Raw genomic sequence first — 26,758 nt, 5'->3', positions numbered from 1 at the left:
GATGGGTGTGTTGTTTACTTCTCCTCCTATGTAGGATGGAGTTTTGATGCGGGGTGTTTTTTCCTCTGTTTTAATACAGAGAATGATACTCTCTTTTTGAAAATTTTCATGAAGTTTAGACAATGTCGGGCGCAATGATTTTGTGTACGGGAATGCTTACAACAAATGTTAGATTGACTTATAATTTGAGTCAAATATATAACATCTTTTATGAAATGAAATGAAGTCTATTTCTTATATATAAAAAAAAAAATCATAAATAGTACTCAATCAAATGATCATATTGATCAAATTGTTTCTCGATGGTGTCTTCTCACGAAACATGAAGTGAAATATTGATAAAGACATATTTTTATTGATTACTGCATACATTGCAAGGACCTATACGTACGTACAGCAAATTATTGATGATTAGCGCTCCCAACTAAAACGTAGAAACGAAGGACCAACCAACTAAAAAGTATGAGCACTACTATTCTTTTTAACTTAACCAATAAAAAAGCATATTGCAGGCACGGATACAAGTTTCCAACTGAAATCTCAAGTGCATCGAATTAGTCTTCTAAGTAGAAGATTTATTAAGCGGGATAAAGTGAAGCCGCCAGACGTGGGTTTGCATGTGCATGTAAGGGTTTGGCCATGAAAAGTTCATCCATGGTCTCAGAGAGGTCAATCTCCTCTTGGTTTGGTGGCAAACTCCATGAAAATCCTTGAAGTAGCCTAGCCAAAAGCATCACAGTCATGGCAGAGCCGAGCGCGATGCCCATGCAACCTCGCCTTCCCGTACTGAACGAAATGAAGCGCAGCTCATGCTCTGCAAGTTCCACCTCCTGATAATCGGCCATCGACGATCCATCCTCCTTCTTCTTCAGATGTCGATCTGGTTTGAACCTCAAGGGTTCTTTCCAAACGCGAGGGTTGCGGCCGAGACCATATCGGCTCAAGATGACATGACTTCCTTTCGGGATGAAATAGCCAGCCACAGTCGCGTCTTGCATTGAGACATGGGGGACGTTAAATGGTGCAATTGGGTGAAGCCGGAAACCTTCCCTTGCACAAGCCTTGACATAATTCAGCTGTGGAATATCGGATTCTTCAACCCATCTTTTCTTTCCCACTACCCTGTCAATTTCTTCAACAGCTTTTTGGAGGAGCTCCGGTTGGTTGAGCATTTCAGCCAGTGTCCACTCTATGCAGTTGGAAGGATTATCCACTGTTGCAAGCATCAGTTCCTGCACGCACATGATTGAAAACAATTCAAGTAAATGATTAATAGATATTAATTATTGAAAACTTCATTTATTTAGATTTAAATATTTTCTACAAAACTAAGATTAGTATGGATATTTAGAATAGGAGAGAAAAACAGTACTATCATATAGGGTTTGTGAAAGACGTGAGTATTTTGCAATGTTATATATTAAAATGCATGGTATTAGGTATTCTTATTAATATTTAATTTTTGTCTTGCCGTGATTTGAGCTTTGATCTCTTCCACAGAAAAAGCTGCCTTCCCATTCGAATCCTTTGCCAAGATGAAAGCGTCGAGCAAGTCCTCGGCCTCCGTCTTCTCCCCGTCTCTCCATTGCCGTAGTCTCTCATCGACGACCGGATCTTCATAACTCGTAACGATCTTCATAGCCTCACTTACAATCTTCCCATGACCATCTAAATCTAGTGCTGTTAAGCATGGCAAGTAATCCGATAAAGCAAATGCATTAAGATGGACGAGTATGGTGAAAAGTGATTCAATGTGTTGTTCTTCCTCAACTCCAGGTCCTCCATCCTTCTTTCCTTTGCCAAAGTACCTTCTGTTGAATATCATCTTCCGAATGACATTTCCACAGTAATGACGTGCAACAAGTCTCACGTCCACAACTGAACCACTAATTGACTGATCATCAGGAAGGCCGTCAATCGCAGCATTCTTACATTGATTATAAATGAAACGAACAAGATTATCAGCTTCTTCGGTCCTTTTATTGAGTAGCCACCGAGTTGTTTTTGAGTTAATTATCTCAGAAGCCACCAACTTTTTCATCTTCTTCCATTGATCTCCCCACGGCACCAAAGCTGTCGACTTAAAGCCGCGAGTAGCATATTTACTCGACAAAAAAAGAGGTCTTGATGCAAACACGATATCGTGTTTTTTCAAGAACTCCCGGGCAAGTTCCGGTGAAGTTACCGGAATAACATGAACACCACCTAGACGTATACAAGCGATTTCCGTATTGAGTGATTCCAGAAGGCCAAGTATCCACCGAAATGCTGGCTTATTCCTCCACATTTCTGGGAGGTTTCCAACTATTGGCCACGGAGTTGGGCCTGGTGGGAGCGCTGGAGTTTGCTTGAAGGTTTTTCCATGGGGTTTCCACTTGAATAATATGAGAGGAAAAAGAATAATGAGCATGGTAAGAAAGGCAGAGATCAAGGTTAAACGCATCGGCAACATGATTTTTTCTGTGGAGCCATAACCAAGGTTGACGTCCCCCATGGTAATTAAGAATAGGAAGGAATAAAACATGGTTTCTTTTCTACGTATATTGTTTGCGAATGTATATGCTTGATGAGCTATACGTTAATGCTTGCAGGGCTTAAGAGAACCTATTTATTGGAATGACAACTTCTTCAGGAAAGTGAAAGAGCACTAGGCCGAACTCTTTCTCGAGTTGAGGATTCTTTTCTGAAATCAAAAGACACGAATTTATAGATTAATTAGTATGGTTCGAAGTCGTGTGGTGAGAGAAGTCTAGCCACGTGTTTTAGCTGAAAACGCTAGGCTGCAGGGAGGCAAGTTAGGGCATGTAATGCATGGTGCACGTGAGGGAGAAGGAAAATGTTTTACATCTTGGTCGGTGAATTTCCGACACATTCTATCGACAATCTTTATTATTTACATATAAAATATTCAAACGATGAAAAAAGAATCAAGCTTTGTTAAGAATTTTTAGACAATCACAAGCTTATCATGTATGGTATGGAGCAATCGCGTTTCTTAAGATTCTCAAATAAATTCAGTGCCATTGGAATTTTTCTGATTATTTCATATACACATGAATTTCGATCGATATATTTTGAAAAGTTGTGAAAGAGAAATATTTAGATAAAAGCTGGCAAGTTGCTATTTCATGATAATAACTCAAAATTGTGAAAAATATTATTTATCCCACTAATTTTAATTATCCTTCTTTTATTCTCTCTTAATATAATACAAAATAATTAATAATTAAGTAAGTAAAATATAATAAGTAATTTTAGATAATTTAATATCGAATCAAGAAATAAAATTATGCAATATATGGTACAATTAAAATTAAAATTATGCAATATCTGATAGAATCAACTCTCAATATTGGTCTGATATTATCATTTCTATAAAAATTAAAAATTTAAAAAAAAAATTAAAAAAAAAAACCCTCTCAATATTGGTCTATGAATAAAATAATGAAATAAAAACCCAGTGGTTTTCTTCTTCTTTTTTTTTTCTTTTTTCTTTTCATATTTTTTTAATACATTTTAATATTTTTAAAAAATAAAAAAAAAATACATCAATACATTTAAAATCACTTCCTTAATCACTAAGTAAAAACAAAAAAAAAAAAAAAATTTTGACCAGCGGTCAAATAGAGTAGTCAAAATGAGAGGGCAAAGTAGTTTTATTCATAAGGAAATAAGGTGGAAACGAGAGGAGGCCTTTCCCTCAGCGGAGGAAATAAGGTATAGGTTATTTGGGATTGTTTTAGAGAGAATGCAATATTGAAAGTTTTCTAGATGGAGAAAGGCACCACAAGTACTACAACTAATTAGTTGATCTCTTGATCAATCTCTTGATTTTTTTCTCTTTTATTTGAATTGATCTTTTTAAGAACATTCTTGAACGTAGTTTATCATAATCAAATCATATTCAAAATAGCTATTTCGAAATCTATTGATCACTGATTAAAAAGAGTAATATATATTATAGCTACTCAGATCGTGTAATCACTATAAAAAACTGATCTTTAAGGATGAAAAACATTTGATATGAAATTCTTTTCATCCCAAAATGTCACTTTTAGGGAATAATTTTTTGTCCGTCCCAGAAAATCCCAGCAGTCCAATTATCATTTGAAGAAGATACTTGACTTTCGGACGGAAGAATTTGGGACGATAATATATCGTCCCCAAATAGATTTATTGTTCGAATTTATGGTACAACATTTGAACTAACATAAATTTCTATTCAAACGTATAATTGTAGTTTGAATGGACATTTTGGCAAGAGAATTGTATATAGTATGGGCGTGAAGTATATATTGGGCCATTTTTACACAATGGTCAAACTCATAGTGCCCGTTTCTTACTTACATTGTTTTAGTTTCATGATTAAATATAAAAATTGATCATATGTAAACATATTTACATGATGCCCATTGTGTAAAACCATTAAGTAGATAAAAAACTATATTAATACATATAACATGTCACAAAAAAAAAGAAGTTAATATCTAGTAATTAATTTACAAGACGGCCAATAATAAGTATATATAGGCTTCTTGTCTTGTAGATGTTCGAACGAAGAATTATCCGGAAGAAATGTGTGGCTTTCTTTGTTACTTCACTACACAATCTCTCAAGCCTAGACAAATGAAGTAATAATAAGTGAACATTATCTAAAGTTTGAGAAGTGATGACGTGATAATTTTGGCATAAGAATGTTTAGATCATTTTTTTAAATTACTCAGGTTAAAATAGAAACATCATTTAAGAATAAGTAAAATTATATCAAACACAACTTTCTTCTCCATACTGAGGAGCCTGTATACCAGGTAATGCATTATTTCATTATATTAATTTCATTCGATTTTTTTTATCTGTTATACTGTCAATCTAATTTTCACTACAACAAAACTTGGTTTTTCCCAGGAGGGGGTGCGGTCAAAAAAAGTGTATACTTCCTAGGAAAAGAAATATTTCCCACCAAGTTTTGTCGTGGGAGACTCGTGGAATAAAACGGGTGGGGAAATATATTTTTTCCACCAATTTTTTATTTCATGGGTAAAACCACCCTTTTCGCCACGACATAAATGGTGGATAACGCATTTTAATTTTGTGGCAAATAAGTTCACTAACATCAACTCGTGGTCAGTAATAACGTCATCCTCCATGGCAGTAGTTCACGGAAAATCTCCTATATCCATAAATGAACTTTGTGGCAAAAGTCATGTATTATAAGTTTTACCCACCAATTCATTCAAGGGAAAACATTACTCTGGATGGTGACTTTTGGTGGAAATAGGATATTCCCGCCACAATCAATTGGTGGGAAAAGATAACTTACTATGAACTGAAGTGGTTGTAAATGGTTTTTCCCGGTTAACCTCATTTCGTAGCAAAAGCGATCATTACTATATCCCACGAGTTTTATTTCATGGCAAAAGAGATTTTCTCATTACAATTATCGGTAGGAATATCATTTTTTACTCAGTTTTGTTTTATATTTCCCATCAAAGTCATACGTCAAAAAAGTTAATTACCCAGGAATAATAGTCATGGGAAATACAATTGTTTCATTACACCTGTTTTCCCACCAAATCAACTCCTCATAAATAGGTTTTATGAAGTAATGTCTGCCATTATAAAAAAAAATTGGTTTCCTGCCAATCAATCCCACAAACAATCCAACTAAAAATATAGTCACTTTCTACATTTATCCCACAAATAGGCCTGTATTGAACCTCTCTTAACACAATAATCCATCAACAAATGTAACCAACACCCAAAAAACTAACCAACCAAACCACCAAAGTTGGTAACATATATTATACATAATTAATATTGTACTTTACAATTCTATCCATTGGGTTAACAAGTCAATTAAGGCCATCAAAATACAATGAATAGAGCAAATATAACCAAAATACAACCCAACAGCATGGATGATATGCAGCCTTGGGACTAAATGACATCACTGCAGTAAACCTCTCATGTGATAGTAATGCTGATTCAATGAGACAATCTTCATTCTTGAAAATATCATTAATATTCCCCTCTTGATCCACAAAGCATGGTGTCCAAAAATCCACCCGAACCAAATTGTTAGCCATGCTTAACTGTATTAGCCAATAGAAAACATTTATTTAGGAAAAAGTAGTAGCTAGAACATTACAATAGCCATTACCAAAGGCAAATTACAGGAAAATAGTTAACAATTATATTAAAGAACTGGCCAAATTAAAGCTGACGTCTTTCTTCTGAATCCCTCTTCATTTCATACACCAATTCCTAAGTCTGGCCATTCATGTTGGGTATTGATGGGAAATGTTTCTGATGAGAACTATGTCCATTGATAATACTTATATGGCCAAGGAAGTGAGACGGGCTAGGAAGCTTACTAATGATATCAAGAGTTGAATCACAAATAATGAGGCTTAATTATCCATATAAGTTTTGTTGTAACATGATAATTGTTGTAACATGTTGTACATAGATTTAATTATTTTCATAGTGCATTAATCACAAATCATGAGGCTTCCCAAAAAGAATATCCTAGGGTCATGCATGGAAAATGCCAAATGTCATAGGAGTTGAATCTCAAATTAATTTCGAGCAAGTTGGTAGATATATATATATATATATATATATGCTTTTTTTTATATAAGTAATAAGTTATTGTATTCATATAAAGCATGAAAGTATATATATATATATATATATACATATATATATATATCTACCAACTATTATGCTATTTTAAATACTTAGTGACGTATACATGATGATTTCTTCAATTTATTCTGCTATAGCAGAATACTTGGTCCTGCCTGTCACTACATATTTCTTGTCAATTAGTTATGTTCTCATGGCTGACAAGTCATCATGCATGGACCAAATTAGAAAAAACAAATCATCATGCATGGATAATCTGGGTGACTTAATGCAGGTAATTGAAGCATGCTTGGAATAGTCTTTGAGCTTGGTGCCCCTACAAACCAACTAGTTTTAACCAACCAAACCACCCAATGGCTTACAAATTATTTCAGTTCAGTATTTGTAAATGTCAATAACAACCAATCATGAATTTTCTAACACCTACCATCATCAACATAATAACCACAAGGCTAATATTAATGGGATGATAGAATAAAGTTATGAAACTATATCTTTTTTACACAGCCATTAGTCTCATGTAACTTGTGCTCAACTATCAATATATATACACATCTATATATAATGAAAACTTTACTACTGACCATGTCCGAGATGTATATTTGAATTACAACCTCAATGTAACATGTGAACATTATATCTACTGAGAGAGAGACAAAAATAAAGTTATATTCTGACCAGAGTGTATATCCAACTACTTTGAAGTTGGTCTAAGCTACTTGAGAACCATAGTCTTATAAAAAGATGGGAATAACAATAACCAACCTCCATTCTGCACCTTAACACCTTAGGGATGTGCCAACCAAGGATGTAGTATGACAAGTCATCCACCATGTAGACAAGCATGATTAACTTGAATCAAAAATAGGAAATGGGCTGAAAAATTATTATAGTCACTTTTAATTGACCAAACTTCAATTTGTGAAGCCTATATATGTAGTAAACCTTATATCTACCAACATATGATTTATGTAATTTATATTCTTTGAGATGGCAAATCATGACATGTTAACAATCTAACGGGTGTTACCTTAATTAATTCGCTCATTTGTCATACATATATGGGGCCACCCTAGCTCACTACATACAAATTAAACTTGTTAATAAATTCTATATAAACAGATCTTATGGCTCATGGCATTATAGTTGAGCAGCTCTTTTAGAAAATATCAAGGAACAGTCTTATGAACATATATATCAAGTTATATGTTTCTCATCGCTAACAAGCAAACATCGCTCCAGCTTACTATTGTGCTCTTTTATCCAAGAAAGTGTTACTCAAATGATTAAATTACCTATATGGTATCATTAATATAGAACTCGACACGGTTGTAGAAATAAAGACCTCAAAGATTTGGGCTTCGGATAGGCTAATTAATTCAGATGCAACAAAATTGAAAAATTCTGGCACAAGAACATTCAGATCATACACAGTCTACAAAATAATGTTGAACTCTTCAATGCATGAAAATTTATATAATTTTGTGGGAAAAGGCTTGTTTTATTTTCCACAAATGGTTTTGGTGTGATTCGGTAATTATTTGCCACCACCATTTGTCTTGAAAAAATAATTCATGGCAAAAAAAAAGACCTAATATTTTTTATAAAAAAAAAAAAGCATATACGAAAGTTAAAATTATATATGTCAAACAATGATAGGTGTTGATGTCATGTTACCAATGGTTTAGTAATGTAATTAATGTAATTCCAATGGAAGCACCAAGTTGATCTTTCTTAAAACCACAGGGAGTGAAAAGGTCAAATAAAAACACAGAAAATAATATGATTTCAAGAAAAGCCACAGGAACACTATTTGTATTTAACCCTAAATAAAAACTTCGATCCAGGTGGAAAAGGTAAACTCATATCCAGAGCACTAGTGTTCCTGTATTCAAGAAGTCTGCTTCTTTGTAAAAGCTATCCTTTGATTTTAGACTTACCCCAAAACATCAACATATCCCACGCCACTTTAATACTTCCATCAGAAAGTTCTAAATATCCTTGAGAAGTATCTTACGCTCAAAGCAATTTGACAATGATAATGGGAGGTAATTTATGATTCTCCCAAAGAATTTTCATCATTCTAGACCAAGAAACTCCTATTCTTCAAAAGATTTTAGCATCAGATAAAAAGCTTAGTAGTAAATCAATCAACAGTTCAAATACAGTATAATATATTAGTGCAAAAATACATTAAATTCACAAGAATTCTTTAGAAAATACTTACAGTGCTATATAACAATTTCCGAAGGATCACGAAGCTGCCAGAAGTGGAAAAACAGTTGCAGAACAGTGTAAAATACACTGTGGCCGTGGGTCACAGATACCCAATTTTCAATGGAGACAAATGAAGACCCAAAATTGATAGAATAGGGCCTAGGGATGTCGGTGAAGCTAGTGATTGTGAAGGTTGGCCGTGGGTGGCGGCACAAGGGGTGGTTTAAGGCCAAAAATACCCAAAATGGAAATGGGGTTGGTTGTGCTTCACCGGTGACGGATCGGAGGTGGGGTTGGGTCCAATGGGTTGCCAAGAGGTCGAGGATGAAGTGGTGTGAAGATGGTGGCCAATGGTGGTGTGACGGCGACGCACGAGCACAAGAGGTGCCGCGGCTTTGTGGTGAACGTGGAGGCTAACGGCGACACAAGGGAGGCTGAGATCGAAGGGGGAAGGTCGTCGGTGGGTGGGGAAGACGGTGGGCAGGGCGGTGCAAGTCACGGCGGCGCGGTGGCGATGGGCTGGGCGGACGAAAGAAATGCACGGGGAGAGGGAGAGAGGCTGGGTCGCGTGCGGGAGAGAAGGCCGAAGGAGAAATAAGGGGAAAAGAAAGGAAAGAGAAAAGAAAAGGAGAGAAAAGAAAAATGGAGGGAAAAGAAATGAGGTCCAATCCTCATAACTTGGGTCACAAAAATGATTCAACGGAAATGATTTCAAAACCTCAAGTTAAATAAAATAATTTAAACGTAATGATAAAGTCAAATTGAAATAATTAAATCCCACAGTAATTAATTAAATATGAAAAACAATTTAAATGCACAACAATAAATAAATATTAAGAAAGCACATAAAAATAAATTTTCACCAATTAAAAATCCTAAAAATAATCCAATTAAAATCCAATAATTTTAAAATAAGAGAATAATTTTTGAATAAAATAAAAATAATCATTCAATAAAAATACACTAAAATACGGGATGTTACAGTTATTATCGTTGGAAAAGGTCATAACACCGCCGCAAATACTAATAACATGAATTAAAATGGTTAGTATATTTGTGGCGGACAGGCGTCGCCGCAAAAAGATCAAAATTCTAGTAGAAAAAACTAATAACCGACGACCAAAAAAATTCGTGTATTAGTTTTTTTGCGGTGAGATAATGTCACCGCAAAAAACTAATAACCTTGTGGCCAAAACTTATAACCCACGAAAGGGACATATTTTTGTTAAATTTATTTCGAGCGACTTATAATCGCCGCAAAAAACTTTTATTTCGTGGCAAAAAGTCATTTTCCCACAAAGTTCTACTCGCCGATGTAATCTCGTAGCAAAAGACTTGTATTTTTTTCCACGACTAATTTTCGTGTCATAAACCTACTATTTGAAACGATTGTTTATCTTGGAAAAAGAATTCGTGGAAAAAACTCATATTTGTTGTAGTGTTTAGTTCTTATTGTAGGAGTCTTGACATTCGAACGGATGTCAATCATATTTGAACGGTCATGTCTTCAATATTCGAACGACCTCATGTTCCCTTCGACCGTAACTAAAGTGTTCGAATACTAGTGTCATATCGTAATAGTTTGAACAATATTCTACGAATGCTTGTTAGGGACGAAATGACTTCTTCCCAAAAATGTTTCCCGTTGTCGGGGAAACTTCATCCCAAAAGATATTTTCCATGACGAAATTTTTTTTCCGTCCCGGATTGTCTTTCGCGACATACCTATTGTGATAAATTAGGGACGAAATCTTTTCATCCCTAATATATTCTAGGACAAAATCCCACCCTTATAAAGAGGGTTTCTATTGTAGTGAATGCAATTTTTTATTTTCCAGTCATTGATCCCGTCATCAATTGTAAGAAAATGGTTGTCGTGTCTTTATTCCTCACCTTCCAGCTTAGTCATTAACTTGGGGTTTTTTTTATGTTTGTGATTGTATATATACTTTCGCTTTAACCATAACTTAAAAAATGAACTCACCTTCATCGCAAATATCTGATTTCGAATTAGTGTTTTTTTCTTGTAACAATCATGCATGGACTTCTCTAAATCATAAATAGTACTCAATCAAATGATCATATTGATCAACATGCAGTTTCTCGATCGTGTCTTTTCACGAAACAAGTGAAATATTTCTTAACATAATTGCATGTCATGCTCTGTTTATAAAGTAAATAATTTATTGATAAGGTACATATTTTTATAAACTAAACTCCATGGACCATTATTATTAATGAAGCAAGCAATACGCACAATCTATACATTCCTAATGTTGGTTTTTTTTTTTTTTTTTGGAAATCCACGTAAGGATCAGTTCTATGCTTACAGCTAGATTTAGATCAAGCTAACACAGTATATTTGACAAGCCTCCAGGATTATTTTTTAATATTCCTGATTACTAATTTTTTGAATCGCGAGTTGCTTGCTTAATTGCAATGAAATATATATAATTAATGCTAGTTGCAGCTGGCAGTTGGCAATGGCGTGGCTGGAGAATCCAGTGCCGCACATTCCCTCTGAATAGCATCATCCATCCAGTCCACATCTCTTCTTAGAAATTAAGATTAAGCTTTTTGTCTTCATTTCAGTTTTTAAATTTACGTAAATAATACTATGATTTATAAATTTTGGGCCCGTATTATCATCCACGATGTCATAACATTAGCAGTACGGACTCCTGAATAAAATAGAACATTGATATCCTGCGTGTCAGCTATAGAAGTAGCCACACAAAACAAAGTGAATGCAACTAAATCAAAGTCAAAGATGAACACCCACAACTGAAAAGTCAAAATCTTTGCCATTCAGGAATCTTAGGTTCTTGGTTACATTGTATGTATTAGTATAGAAACGTAAATAACACAACACATACATAAATAATATGCTAATTAACACATACCAAACAACTTAATATGATGTATAACGTGCATCTTATCCGCATGAACACATCATCCACGTGATTAAACTTTAAATAAGTAGAGGTTGAGTTTGTGTATGAGCTGGTTTATCTGGTTGTTTTGAGAATCGAGTGGTTTTCTGTTACCTCAGCTCATATAATAAACGAGTCTACAATTTTATCTATTAAATTAATATATACATATGAATTCTAAAAAAAAAATTAATATATACATGTATAGGAAACAAATTGAACACAAATGAAAGTTTATATATACAATTTTTATTTTTTATATATAAAATATCCAAACGATGAAAAAAGAATCAAGCTTTGTTAAGATTTTTTAGACAATCACAAGCTTATGTATGGTATGGAGCAATCGTGTTTCTAAAGATTCTCAAATTAATAAATTCAGTGCCATTGAAATTTTTCTGATTATTACATATACATGAGTACATGAACATCGATCGATATACTACTTATATTAATGTTGATATCTTCAATAAAATGTAATTGATTTTAGTTATATTTTGAATAGTTGTAAAAGAAAAATTAGATAAAAGCTGGCAATTAGTTGCTATTTCATGATAACATCTCAAAATTGTGAAAAATATTATTTATCCCACTAATTTTAATTATCGTTCTTTTATTCTCTGTGTAAAATATAATATATAATTTTAGATAATATATGCAAATATAAGGCTCAATTAAAATTAAAATTATGCAATATCTAATAGAATCAACTCTCATTGGTCTATGAATAAAGAGTAATGCTACATACAGTCGTGGAGTACGCAAATTCCGTACAGTCGTTTTGAAAAAAAATAGAATCTACTATTAAAAGATTAATTTTCTTTTCATGTGAATCTAGTATTTATTTATTTATTTTTAAAGTGATTACACGACGCTTGCACAAATAATGACAAATCAAATTCTATTTTCAATTTTTCTAACAAATCAAATTTTGCAATATCAATTAAATAGAAGATGTTTGCACACTGACGCGGTCATAAAAAGATGAAAATTACATAAAACGTTCAAAGCATTCCGTTCATATATCGAATGGGACTGCAGGCACGTGAAAGTCGGACCCTCAACACCAATCATGCACGACAAGAAGTACTCTTTCGCTTTTAGGAGTACTGTCCATGACTAGATGCAAGCAGTGCACACAGGTTCGGCACTGTATGTATACAATTAATGTCTTTTTCAGGATGTAACGCTTTGGTTTGTTTGGTTTTAAATTTTCTTTCTTTCTGTTTTTCGAGTTTAGAAAATGAAAAATGAAATATTACTGGGTGACTCAAAGGTGTAATATTTTTTTAAAACAATAATTAAGGAAGTGATTATTAGTGAATTTATAATTTTTTTTCCTTAATGGTTAAGAATGTTTAAAAAATATTTTAAAAAAATGAAAAAAAAAGTGCAATATTTAGATTGAGAGAATTTCTCTTTTTCTAGTCATGGTCTAATATTAATTGTCTAGCTACATCTTTACGACAGAAAATTTCAAAAATAATTTTTCATTTTTTTTAAGTTAAGTCGATCAATTAAGTAGTACTGTAATGTAATGTACAATTCTACCATTCAAAACTGACCACAACAGCTTCTAATTATTGATATTTTAATATATTATTGTGATGAACCGAGTTGGAGTGGAGAAATCGAAAAGATAAAATTGAGAATTGATTAAATGATTAAATATTTTAAGAAAAAGATGTAAACTTTGAGACTGTTTTTTCGAATTTTAAAATTTGGTATCTTCAACTAATTTCTATTTATAAAAAAAATTAAGTTTAGTTACAAACGAAGTTGTTTTACACTTATAAATCTCCCCTCCACCTCGGGCGATCGATCTAATATCTATCTATCTTTGCTTTCTATTCTTAGAACTTAGGTAATACCGTAATAGCCCTTCTTCCATGCGTTTTCTCTCTAGCACAACATGATTTTCATATGCACTTTTCTTGTTTTCTGTTTAATGAAAATGATTTTCCAGTTAAATGGTCATCAGATCAATGAATATGTTATTTCTGTTTCTGGGGGATCTCTTTAATATGAATATGACATAGTAACAAATAAAGAGTTTGTTGGAACGATCAGAGGACCATGTGAAGAAAGGAACTTTGAAGAGGGATTGAGATGCAAGCGCAAAACAAAGAAGGGTCAATATGAGGAAAGGCGGGAGACGAGCAAAAGGGCAAGCTACCCTTGAACGCAGTACTCCAATATGAATGTACAGCAAAAGACTCGAGAGTACCGTCAAGATGACGATCGGAGGCGTTCCCACGAACTCCCAAAACCTGTCTCTCTTTGATTATAGGTGATCGTGTGGAAGGAGTTATGAAACACGTCCAAAACATTATGTGCTCCATTTCAAGAAATCCCATATTTCTTTATGTTTAATTGTTTTAAACTTTATCAAACAAGTTTCACAGCTTGTTCATCCACACATAAACAAAAAAATTAATTATACCTAAATGTTAAATAATAATGGATGAAAAATATATTGGTTCTCACTTTGTTTTTTTCTTAATCTTTGACTCTATATACACATATAGTATGTGGTTGTTATTAAAATAAAGTTAATTATGACTTGTAGGAATTTTAAGAAAATTTATAACCCTTATTCGGACCGGGTTCGTCCCGATTTTCAAACCTGGGTTTCGGCCAGGGTTAGATCCGGGCCAAAACCCAGAACCGAAACCCGGTTTTCCGGGTTCCGGACCGGGCCGGGGAAAAAACCCGGCCCAGATGAACAGTCTTACTTATACGTGGGTACAACTCAGGCATAGATGGAGTGGACGTTTTGAAGCTCATTTATAGGATAAGGGATCATGGAATCTAGGGACGAAGCCAGGAGGCGTCATCACTAGGAATCCTTCCTTGCATGGAATTTAGTTGGCGAGGGTATTTGGCGCGCAGAGCCCTAACCCATAAATTATATGTTTGGAGCGGTCGGATATATACTTTTATTATCCAGTGAAAGTGAGATTTTTTGTTAAATATATTTCATCTAGATAATTACAAGTTTTAAAAGACAAATAATCTAATGTGAATATTATATTCTGATTTAATTTGTTGAAATAAAACAGAAAAATAAAATGTAGTTACATAAATTTTAAATGAGAGCAAATTCTAAATTGATGATACATAAAATTAAAAGATCTTTTAAAATATTGTTGACAATTTACAAGGCATTATTTAAGATTGACCATTTAAGAATATTGACGAATGCCAGTCATGAATTGTTGTAAAAATATAAGAACAAAAAGTATCAAAAACTAAGAGAGATATATAAATTACATTATATCTCTTTACAGAAACGTTGTTCGCACTTGGGAGGGGTACACGCCGCGTACCCGGGCCCGCCACGTCAAAGGTCTGAAACGCTGCGTTTCAACTAACAATTCTTTCTCCCGCGTGTCCCACGATTTCTCTTTCTCATTTTAGTCATCCTTAGTTTCCCCCTTCGTGTGATTCCCCCGCCTCCCCCACGAAACCAGAGAGACTTCTCTGCTTCCCAGTGGCTAACAGCACATACCACGGCGAACTCATCCCTTCCCACCCACGAAAACAGGTTAGCATTTCCACCCCACGGCGAAATCGCATTTCATCTTTTTTTCTTCATCTTTGAATTTCATCGGCTATATCGATGCCCGAAACCCTAACCCACGAATAGCTTAATTTCCACTGCAATTTGAAGACGTCTCTGGGTTTCAATCTACTCCACCTCGAAAACAGGTTAGCATTTCCACTTCGTATTTCATCTTCTGGATTTTTCATCGTTGTATTTCCTCTATGTATATCGAAGCCCGAAACCCTAACCCACGAAGAGCTTCATTTCCACTGCAATTTGAAGACCTCTCTGGGTTTCAATCTACTTAACCTCGAAAACAGGTTAGCATTTCGTCAACTTCATCTCTTTCCGAGTTTTCTGAACATTTATTCTGAATCATCACTTCACTGTAATTTCGATTGTGTTGATACTGAGAAAAGCCTGAGACCTAACATTAGGATTCACTGTGGGTTGTGGTTGTGTTGATACTAAAAAATATGTGGTGTAACGTTGGGATTCACTGTGGTTGTGGTTCTGTTGATACTGAGAAAAACCAACATAGAGGATCCAGTGGTATTGATATCTGAAGCTTGGTTGCCCTGTTTAATGCATTTAGGTCTTCTACTTGCACAAGTTTGGTTTAATGCATTTCAATTGGCTGACCTCAAATTGGTTTTAGTATTTGAGATTTTTTATGAACTGTTTTAGTTGGTTACAAAATCTGTGTTGGTTGGTTGACATCCCAATTATTCTCATATAAATCCTAGTACTTTTGTATGTACGGTATTCCATTGATAATTGACATGAATCCTCCTCAGATTGGTAATATTGTGATTGTATGGGAATGAATGAAACTTGATTTTATTTGGTAATATCATGAAACTTGATTTTATTTGGTAATATCATGAAACTTGATTTTATTTGGTAATATCATGATTGTGATTTTGGTTCAAGCTACAATATCAAGGATTTGAGATTTTTTATGAATTGTTTTCAGTTGGTTACAAAATCTGTCCACATTAGTTGACATCCCAATTTTTGGTTCAAGCTACAATGTCATCATCATCATCATCATTGTCTTCTTCGAGTCAACCATTATGCTATTGTGTGCTTGAAGCCACATTGAAATACTCAAACACCAGAAGAAATCCCGGACGACCCTTCTTAGGATGTCCAAAGTACAACAAAGAGGTAACAACATAATTTTTTGTGAAAAATGCTTAATATTACTTGTACATCTAACATTTTTATATATGTATAAAATTGAACAGGGATTGCCGTACTGCACATTTTTCAAGTGGGTAGATAGTACTGAAGAGAATGGGCTCAAACTTCGAGAAAGAAATGTTGAATTGTTAAGGAAGGAAAAACAATTCATGAAGATACTCGACGATATCGAGAAGATGAAGAATGATATCGAGAAGATGAAGATTGAGGTCCTTAAGAGTGTAGATGAGATCAAGAAGAGAGAGATGTTGGTTCGGGATCAAGAAGCTGAAATAAGACGTTCAAGAACACTACTCCGGGTGTATTGGGTTTTTTCAGTTGTTGTGTCATGTTACTTATTAGTGTTGTGTGGTGACAGGCAGTAACTTGTAACTGATGGTGTTAATTTTCATTGTAAATTGAAACGTGTAATTTTTGTGAATTGGAAGTTTAACAAAAATGAATTATTTTTGTGAATTATTCCTTTCGGGTTGTCCCTGTAGCTTAAATGTAATCTATCTTGTGCTCTTTTTTCTTTTTCTTTTTTTAACCCCACTGCTTCCTATTATGATGAGATTTTGCTACGTGTGAATTATTATTAATTCCAAATGATGGAACAATAAAGTATTCCCAACCATAAAAACAGGGTGTCATTTTACTGTGACATTAAATTCAGGATACAATTAAATGGAAAAGGAGTTTAACTTCAAATCCTGGATGACATATTCCCAATGAACAATACACTTCAAACAACCACAAAGACCTTCATATTCATTGCAAAACAAATCTGTTCATGCTCATTGGTCTACAATATAAACAATAAATCTATTTCATCTTTCCACCCTTTTACAAACTCTCATACCATCCAAAATAATATAGTACTTTGTTCCAACTGTGAAAAACACAAATCTACCATATGTCCATGAATTACATTGCAAAACACAAAGACTTGAATCTATCTCATTATTGTCGGTTCAGTCTCATCGACACCAAGTTGCACTGGGGAGGGTTGATCCATCCCATACACCAGCGGTTGTGAGTCATCCAATCCATACTGCATCTGTAATAGAAAATGTAATTATTTAAAAATATGATATCGACATTACTATAAAAATATGTAATTATTTGAGAATTCTTACACTTTGTGAAGTGGGAAATAAATTCCGGCAAGTCGCCACGGCTGGTGTATCTCCTCCATCTCGCTAATAAGCAAATAACAAAAAACAATACACATTTCTCAATTCCGGCAGTATTATATTACAACTAAACATGTAAAGTAAATATAAAAATAAAAAATCCACCTGTTTGCGTTTCCCCTTCACTGCTGTTTTCTTCGTCTTCGCTTGAACTTTTCGCATTCGTTTCTCCATCCCCGATGCTCTCCTCAACGATGGGGGTCTGCCTTTCCCTCTCACAGCTAGTGGACTGAGTACTTTTTGTGAGCTACCACCTGTAGTTGTGTCCTTTGCCGTACAACCAACATTGGAACCTGTGACCGTCAGCGATGGGGATTCTTGGTTGTCACCATATAAGTCAATCATTGCAAATAACTTTCCTGTTGCATCCACAGTATGCTTGTCTGAACTCGCTGCAAGGGTAATCATCTTATAACAGATATTCAATAGACTTGAATATCGGTTTGCATCTGCCCGTTGATCCCCTGCGTCGAAGCTGTTGTGTATTAACGTGTATCTCCTTTTGATGTCCTTCCTCCATCGCTCTAAAATGTATCTTTCTGGCACAAATTTAACCTTGTTACATTTGAATACTGCCAAAATATGCCTACATAATATCCCTCTCATCTGAAATAACCCACATGAACACTTTGCGACTGTATCGTCCTCACTAAAGTCCACGTAGTATGTAACCCTCTTAGTAAACTCTTCAACACAAATTTCATCCTCTATGCGATACGTCTTTACAACACCGTCACTCTTAAGTAACTTCGGATCCATATCAATAATGCCGGTAATTTGCTGCTGAACTTCCCTGAATTTAGCATTCGTGTACAAATCTTGAAATTTTTTTTCAACTGGAGATCTTGATATACATGGAATAGTGACACTAAATGAGTGGAAGTCCGCTGCAGTTTCATTCTCAATTTTCTTTTTCAAAGCGTTATCAAACTGGTCGACAAACTCTTTCAAGTTAGTCTTAGCATGAACGTAACCATCGAAAAAGGCATTCATGCTCTCGCTCCGCTGTGTTGTACTCATTCCAGCCCAAAATACGTCTTTCAAGAATGTCGGTACCCAATGTTGATGCTCAGCATATAAACTTTGCAGCCAGGCATTCTCATGCAAGTTGTACGTGGTGATTAGCTTATCCCAACTCTCTTCAAATTCTTCAACACTTTGGGTGTCATACACAGAATTCATCAATGCAGTTTTCATTCCATTTTTGTACGAAGCATGTGAGCTAAGCTTTTCAGGAACTTTCTTCAGTATATGCCACAAACAAAATCGATGTCGACTTTCTGGAAAGACAATGGCAATAGCATTCTTCATCGCTCTGTCCTGATCTGTGATAATAGCTCTTGGAGCTATACCATCCATACACTTCAACCAGGTCTGGAATAACCAGACAAATGTCTCTGTATCCTCACTGGATATCAATCCTGCACCCAATAGAATTGACTGGCCATGATGGTTTACACCAACAAATGGTGCAAAAGGCATCCCATATCTATTCGTCAGATATGTGGTGTCAAATGTGACCACATCATAGAAATACTGATATGCTGCCCTACTACGGGGGTCTGCCCAAAAGACATTCTTTAACCTCCCCTCATCATCTAAATCCATCAATGTAAAGAACCCAAGATTTTTGTACTGCATCCTTAAAAAATATTCTTGAAGCGCTCCAGCGCCACCTTTCCCAAGTCACAGATGTCTTGCCTTGTCGATGTAATTTCGACAATCTTTTTCCAAAAACGGGAGGTTCTCAAATCCACCTGCCCCAACGACAAGAGATCCGAAGCTCTTATTCATCCGGATGCCAGCCAAATCATTTGTATCTAGAACTCTTTTTACGGAGTCACTCACTTCTCTATTACATCGGAAGAAGCGCGATTTAGTTGGACTGAGGCCGTGGTTATGAATATTATGAACTGTTGTCAACCTAAACTTCCCGTCAACTTTTAAGGCATTAATTTTTGCCTTACATTCTATCTTTCCTGTCGGTCGTGGTCTAGCGACATTCAACGTCTTATTACGGGCCTTCCCACCACGAGCACAACCAAGGGTGGCATATCTAACATTTCCATCCTCTCCCTTCTCAGTCCTTCTTGTCATCACTCCAAACCCACATTTCTTTGCATACTGCTTATAATAACTCATTACTTCTTCAAAAGAATTAAATTTCATCCCCGACTTTGGCTCCTCAATTGTATCAACACCAACTTCATCATCTAACTGAGATGTCCCGATAGTGCCATCTTCTGTATCTCGTGAATCTGGTTTATCTTCGTCTCCATCTTCAACTCTAGAGGAAGTACATGGAATATCAGTTTCCCTACACTCGGTTGCTTCCTCTACACCAACTCTTCTGCTCGTAGCGGAACTTGTAGTCATGAGAGGAGACGGGTAACCAATATTCTACAAAAAGAACAAAACATTACACTTTAACAAAAGGAAAAAAAAAAACAACTTTAAAAAAATAAATACATGAACACAGTTGCATCACCATTTGGATATTGCTTGGATATTGGTAGCCATCTGGATATGGCGAAAAAGCAAATGACCCCGCAGGAATTGGTCCATAGTAACCATGCATGTCCGCTGTGAAGTTTGGACAAGTTGATGGTATGTCCTTATCACTTCTTCTCATTTTTCAATAAAGAAAATATAACTTTTCAAGACCTGAAACAAATACTAAAACTCTTTAAGTAGATAATTTATCATTACTGTCCATGAGTAAAATAGTCACAAATAGCTACTACTCCAGGGGTTTGGGGATATCATGTCAAATTGAGTCATTAAAGCCGCACCAAGCATTCAACAGGTTATGCGTATTAAGTATACAAATTTAGTTTATCAATGTTACAACATGACTGTATTCATCTAGCATGCATTCATCTCATGCAACATCACTGCATCTGGCATCAAATGAAATCACTATCACATATTTGAATTCCAAAGCAAACAGAAAAAGAGAAACAACCAATCGACCAAAAATGAGAACATTATCTGCCCAGGATTAAATACGACCAAATGCAAAACATCATGAACCAAAAAATGAACATATCGGGCTGTGTATTACATACTAACATAAATGAAAATTAAAAATATAGAGTCGTTGAATGATGATGGAAGTACTCTATTTGAATACATAAATTACATCCAACTAAATACATTTTTCATTCATATGAAGATCAATTCTGTTCTGCGATTAGGCTTAGATTTATCAAAACAGAGAAATGATAAACTCAGCTCAAGCACATACAATGGAGACTCAGGAAATTGACAGCCACCCCCAACGACAGCAGCCACCCCCAACAACAGCCACGCCCAACCGTGGCTACCCACAACGACAACAACACTACTCCGGCTCAGTGCCTACCCACAACGACACCAAGACTCAGTTGAGTCGCTACCCACAACGACGCCAAGACTCAGTTGAGTCGCTACCCACAACGACGCCAACGACGCCAACACGGGATTCGGCTCAGTGCCTACCCACAGTGACGCCAAGACGCAGTCGCTGCCCACAACGACGCCAAGATGCACTCGCTACCCACAACAACGCCAAGACGCAGTGGCCACCGACAACAACGCCTACAGGGGATTTAGCAACGACGCCTACAGGGGATTCGGCAACGACGCCTACACGAGAATCGGCAACAACGCCAAAGACCGACGGGATTTCGCTGGAATCGATGGCTTTCGGTTCTCAAGAGATTTCATTCCGTTTGGGTTAGGTTCGTATTTTCTTGCCCATTTCGATTTCTGAAGGAGATATGTTTTCCCGCATTTTGTGTTTCGGATTTGTTTTTTTTTTTTTTTTTTAAATAATAAATCGGCTGACGTGGTGTAATACCACGTCAGCCGATTCCCCCGCGTGTACCCCTCCCGTGTAGCTGTAGAAGAATTGATCTCTTTATATATATAAAGCGGCTATGAAACGGTAAATCTTGTTTTAACGGTTTCTGTTAACTTTTCTTTACTTTCTCCGCTAAGTCTGTTTGTATTATAAATGGATCATATGTGAGGTCGGCAGGCTAAAAGGATAAGACGTAGGGTTTCTTTTTAGTTTTTTTCACCTTTCCGTCTTCTCTATTTATCTGCATATTCTCATTCGTTTCTCTCTCCAAAATAAAACTCATTTCCGTCTCTGTCTCTTCATCTTCTCTCTTCTTTGAGTCTTCTCTATTCTCTTCATCTTCGTGTTTGCGTCTTCAAATTTGTTTTCTACGGCATTGGTTTTTTTGTTTTTTGCATGTCATGGTAGATGTCGCCGAACGAAGGCCATCGCCGCCCAATCTCCTCTACCGAGCCTTAGATGCTGCGGATTTGGACCCACTACATCTCAATACTCCTTTCTCCAACAAAGACCAAAGCCCATAGAGAGAGAGAGAGAGAGAGAGAGAGAGAGAGAGAGAGAGAGAGAGAGTGTGTGTGTGCAAGGCTTCCAACTGTATTCCTTGGGTTCGACGAAAACTACCTCTCCACGGTCGACCGCAGCTAGCTCAACAGAAACTCTGCTGGCTGGATTTCGTGTTGGCATTTTTTGGCATCTCGTGTTTCGAATTTGATCATCTTCCGAGTTTGGATTTTCGCAGTTTCTGCTGGACTTGTGTTTCGTGCATTTGGGTTCATCTAGATGGTTTTGCATTTTGGGGTTTTTGGGTTTAATTTCTTTGATTTTTTTAATCATTTAAAGCTTTATTTACTTTATTTTTCCAACATCTGAATCTAGGATTTACTAATATTTTGGTTTTCAGGGTTGCCAATTTTTGCCCCTGTTCGGCCGAGTGTAGTGAGACAGAGAAAATAAATCTGAGAGAAGTTTTTCAAAGCGAATGCCTGAAAAGAGGGGTTTTAATTGGATTGTATTAAACGACAATTTGAGATTCTGTGAGAGGGATCATTTGTTGATTTTTTTTTCTATGCGTGTTGAGAAGAGAGGGAATTAGAGTGTGACGATGTCATCTCTCCTGCAACAGAAATGTGTTTCTTCCAGAATTCGCTGCGCCATCGGCGCAACAACGATATGGAGGCGGGAGCAAGCCGCTCCGATGTCGGCATGAACGATGGCGTTGAATCTTCTTTTTATCCTTTCGATATTGCCTGTCGAACTTGCTACTGGGCAAGTTGTGAAGGTTATTTAAATTTGTGACTGTGCTATATCTTGTGACAACTTTTACTTGAATTACCATTCCCTTCAATATTTTAGCAAAAACCAGGGCTAATTGTATTCTTACACTAATCTCATCCGTAATCATATTGTATTTGATGGAATCCTTTATAGGAAGCATTGAGGACAAGGGACTTAAAGATGATACAACTTGCATAGTTGTTGACATAATTCCTCCTGATAATTCAGAACAACCTTAAGCTCCTCCTAAAAAGCAGAGCAAGCTGAGAGCTCTATTTTCCAGGATGATGTGCCGAAGTTCTGCAAATAAACTATCCAAGAAGCACTCGGCTGTAGGTATAGTGGAAGAATTGTTCGAAGAAGGCTCAGCAATGCTTGCTGAAAGGTCAGTATGCCTATTTTGGGAAGTGATTATTTTTGAATGAGCTCTTAAGCTTACAATTGTGCACTGCTTGCTGCTTTCCTTTTCCCACTATTTTATCTATTACTTCTAGAAATTTATATAGTTATGATGGGTAAATGTAGGTTTTTATTTGAAAATAGAAAAACAATTTGATAGCATGAGTGAAATGTGTATGATGGAGCATGATAGAATGGGAAATATGGAAATCTCTGAAATTTCGATTTGATTTTATATGAGCGGTCTATTGCTGATTGTGATTTTTTGCTTAGTTTTGCTACTCCAAATTGTATTTGACATTCAATCGGGTATCAAAATTTGAAATTGCAAACTAGCTTATTATAAGGAACCAGAATCCTGAAATTGGACTCCCACCTACACAAAGAATGGGGTGCACCCCTCCCCATTCAATAACATGGTTATTGAAGCTGGGGCAAAGAATGGCGTTGTCCCATAATTACAGACTGAATTACCTTTTGTGGACTTTTGATGTTGGAGTGGAATCTTATATTGATATATGTTATGTTATAGTTTTCTGATTATGAATTAAGAAATAACTTGAATAGTTCACTTCAGTATGCGTATTTAGCTATATACAGGAGAGAGAACTTGAGTAGTTCACTTCACCATGTGTTCTTAGCTAAATAGCAGAGATAAACTAATATTTTAATACCAAAATATAAAGGCAATATTTTTTGTCTCAATATCTTTGACTTGAGAATCATTTTTATGACTACTTTCTAAATCACTCTCTCTTTAAAAAAAATAAAAGCATTGTTAACATGAGAATTGTTAACCTCTTCTTTGTACCATGATAAAAGTATCATGACTACCTATTAAAAAAAAAAAAAAAAAAAAGTAACATGACTACTTTCTAAACAGAAATTTTAGCCTTGATAAAGGAAAAAAAAATTAAATATAAATTAAACAAACGTGCATTGCACGTTGCATTTATCTAGTTCTAATATAAATATATATATATATATATATATATATGTGGGTCAGAGCCTTGGGGGCCAAGGCCCCACTTGCCTCCCTTGGCCTCGTCCATGATGGAATCCAACCTAGAGGAAGAAGGGAAATAGAGGTACGTCTCTACACCACTTATTGTTGTTCACTTTTATATATTTACAAGTAATGGCACACACGTGCATCGCAAGTGTGCCCAATTGCAAAAACATGAAAAATTAGCTACCTATCAATCCACGATGAACAAAAAAATGAGAATTTAGATTCATATAAATTCTCAGCTTTAATTATGAATGGAGAGAGTTTCATCTATATTTTAAAATTTTATTCCACATCATAAAAAACATCACATATGTTATGTGCAAAATATTGATAACTATAACATAGAAACTTTCTTAAACACATTTACAACTACACATAAATTTTTTGTAACTATATATTACAATAATTGAAAGTTTTGAAGAAAAGTTTTAAAATAGTTATTCTGTTGTTTGAGGCACATTATTAGCAGATAATACATGAAGTTTATTTTGACGCAATTTCCCAAATTCGTTCATAAGTGCGTCCAAGACTATCATCCATTCCTTATCTTGGATTTTATTTGCAATATTCTCCATATATGAGGCGTCTTCCAGTAACGATAAAAACATATAAAAAGGTAATGTATTAAATTTTTTAAACGTATTTAAAAGTATAAATCTTACATCCCCTACATGTTGTACAAGATCTGTCGTTGTACAATCCAAGATGTGGCGCCCCTGACCCCCATGTACAGAAATTCTGGGATCGAGACACCTGGATGATGACAACACGGTTACGCATCCCAACGATAGTGTCAAGTGTGTGTACATGCAACAATGTGCAATAAACAACGCAGCGGATAATTCAGTAAGTCAACTAAGTACCATAATTTAAACACAATTTAAACATCAGCAAAAGTGGTTTAAAAGTTATACAGTCATCCAAAATAAATACATTATAAGTCCAAACCAAAATGAGTGATCCCAGATCACTCGGGCGGAGCAGAATCTTCAAGCTCACTCTCAGCCTCATCTGCATCGAAATCTGCGTTACCATTAAACGGTACCGCAGGTAAGTAAGATCCAAACAACTCACGAGATTAAAAATACATTAATGCCACCAACAATAATGCATGCATATGATGAAATATGCATTATACCAAAACATCATTTTCTCCGAAAATGAATATTTTCCAACACACGCCAAAATCCCATTTTGGCCCAAAACATATCCATAAAAACATTTTTCCGCCAGTTTTCCAGAAAATGGACCAAACCGATAATCCATCATTTTTCCAGAAAATGATTCACATAAAATCCAACACACGCTATTTTCTCAGAAAATAGTCCATTAATTCATTATTACCATATGCACCATGATCTCCCCTAGGGACCATCCGCAAGTCCTGGCTTCATAGAGATGCCCAGTTCCGCGCCCAGCGCCTTTGTGGCCAAGCATCCTCTAGTCCTCGCCAACAGAGAGACCACGGAGTCGACACGAGACCATCTCGTCCGATCCCATTGTCGCCTAGCGACAATCCAGGGGACGTCACTCAGTATATTCCACTCCTGAGTGACCAGAGGAGCTCCACCAAGATAATGCCCCATCTCGGCTTGGGGTCGTGATACACACGCACTCAAAATCCATTATCACATGAAAATCTAGTTTTCAATATACATATGAACATGAATGCAATTACACGAAAACTCAGTTTCCTTTGCAAACATGATCATGCGTTCAAATATGCCATGTACATGAAACATCTCAATAACCAACATCCAACAACACTCAACACAGCTCAAACACACAAACAAATTCATCCAACAATCCATCCGACCCCCGTACTCCTCGGACTCGGTCTGGCAAAACCAAACAGCTCACAGTATAATGAGTTAGTGCAAAAATATATTTAAATCATGAAAGTTCTTTGGGAAAATACTTACAGAGCTATTTTATAATTTTCGAAGGATCACGGAGCTGCACGAAGCGGCAACACAGCAACAAAACAGTGCCAAATGCACTGTGACCGTGGGTCTCAAAAACCTACTTTTGTATGGGTACAAACGAAAACCCGAGATTGATAGGGTAGGGCTTAGGGATGTCGGTGAAGCTAGTGGTGGTGGTGGTTGGCCGTGGGTGGCGACTTAGAGGGTGGTTGAAGTGTAAAAATACTCAAAATGAAAATGGAGTTGGATGTACTTCACCGGTGGTGGATCGGAGATGGGGTTGGGTGCATTGGGTTGCTAAGAGGTCGAGGATCATGTGATAAATAAATGGTGGCCGGAGGTGGCGCGACGGCGGCGCGCGAGCACAAGAGGTGCTACGGCTTGGTGTTGCGTGTGGGAGCAGACGGCGGCATGGGAGGAGCTGGGATTGGAGGGAGGTGGTCGCCGGCCAGTGGGGAAGGAAAGGAGAGGGGCAGTGTGGCACACGACGGCGCGCGGCGGTGGCTGGGTGGAGGAGGAGAAATGCACGGGGGAGAGGTGCTGCGCGCGCGAGAGAGAAGAGAGAGAGAGAGAAGAA

The 26,758-nt window shown here is 36.1% G+C and overlaps 2 protein-coding genes across 2 annotated transcripts; both read right to left on the bottom strand.

The window, feature by feature from the left end:
• Positions 1–335: 335 nt before the first annotated feature.
• Positions 336–2,651, bottom strand: LOC108985183 (tryptophan N-monooxygenase CYP79A68-like). The gene is made up of 2 exons (XM_018957404.2): positions 1,472–2,651; positions 336–1,232 (listed from the first exon to the last, which is right to left on the bottom strand). The coding sequence occupies exons 1-2, from the start codon at positions 2,522–2,524 to the stop codon at positions 579–581; spliced, it is 1,707 nt and encodes a 568-aa protein (XP_018812949.1). The 5' UTR covers positions 2,525–2,651; the 3' UTR covers positions 336–578.
• A 14,834-nt stretch (positions 2,652–17,485) lies between these two features.
• On the bottom strand, positions 17,486–19,334 carry LOC108985256 (protein FAR1-RELATED SEQUENCE 5-like). The gene is made up of 4 exons (XM_035691387.1): positions 18,783–19,334; positions 17,832–18,635; positions 17,670–17,732; positions 17,486–17,590 (listed from the first exon to the last, which is right to left on the bottom strand). The coding sequence occupies exons 1-4, from the start codon at positions 19,332–19,334 to the stop codon at positions 17,486–17,488; spliced, it is 1,524 nt and encodes a 507-aa protein (XP_035547280.1).
• Positions 19,335–26,758: the final 7,424 nt, after the last annotated feature.

Source organism: Juglans regia, chromosome 7 (genome assembly GCF_001411555.2).
Source record: "Juglans regia cultivar Chandler chromosome 7, Walnut 2.0, whole genome shotgun sequence".
Lineage (NCBI taxonomy): Eukaryota > Viridiplantae > Streptophyta > Magnoliopsida > Fagales > Juglandaceae > Juglans > Juglans regia.
Note: the sequence above shows the minus strand (reverse complement) of the source record. Positions and strands in the feature narration are given on the sequence as shown.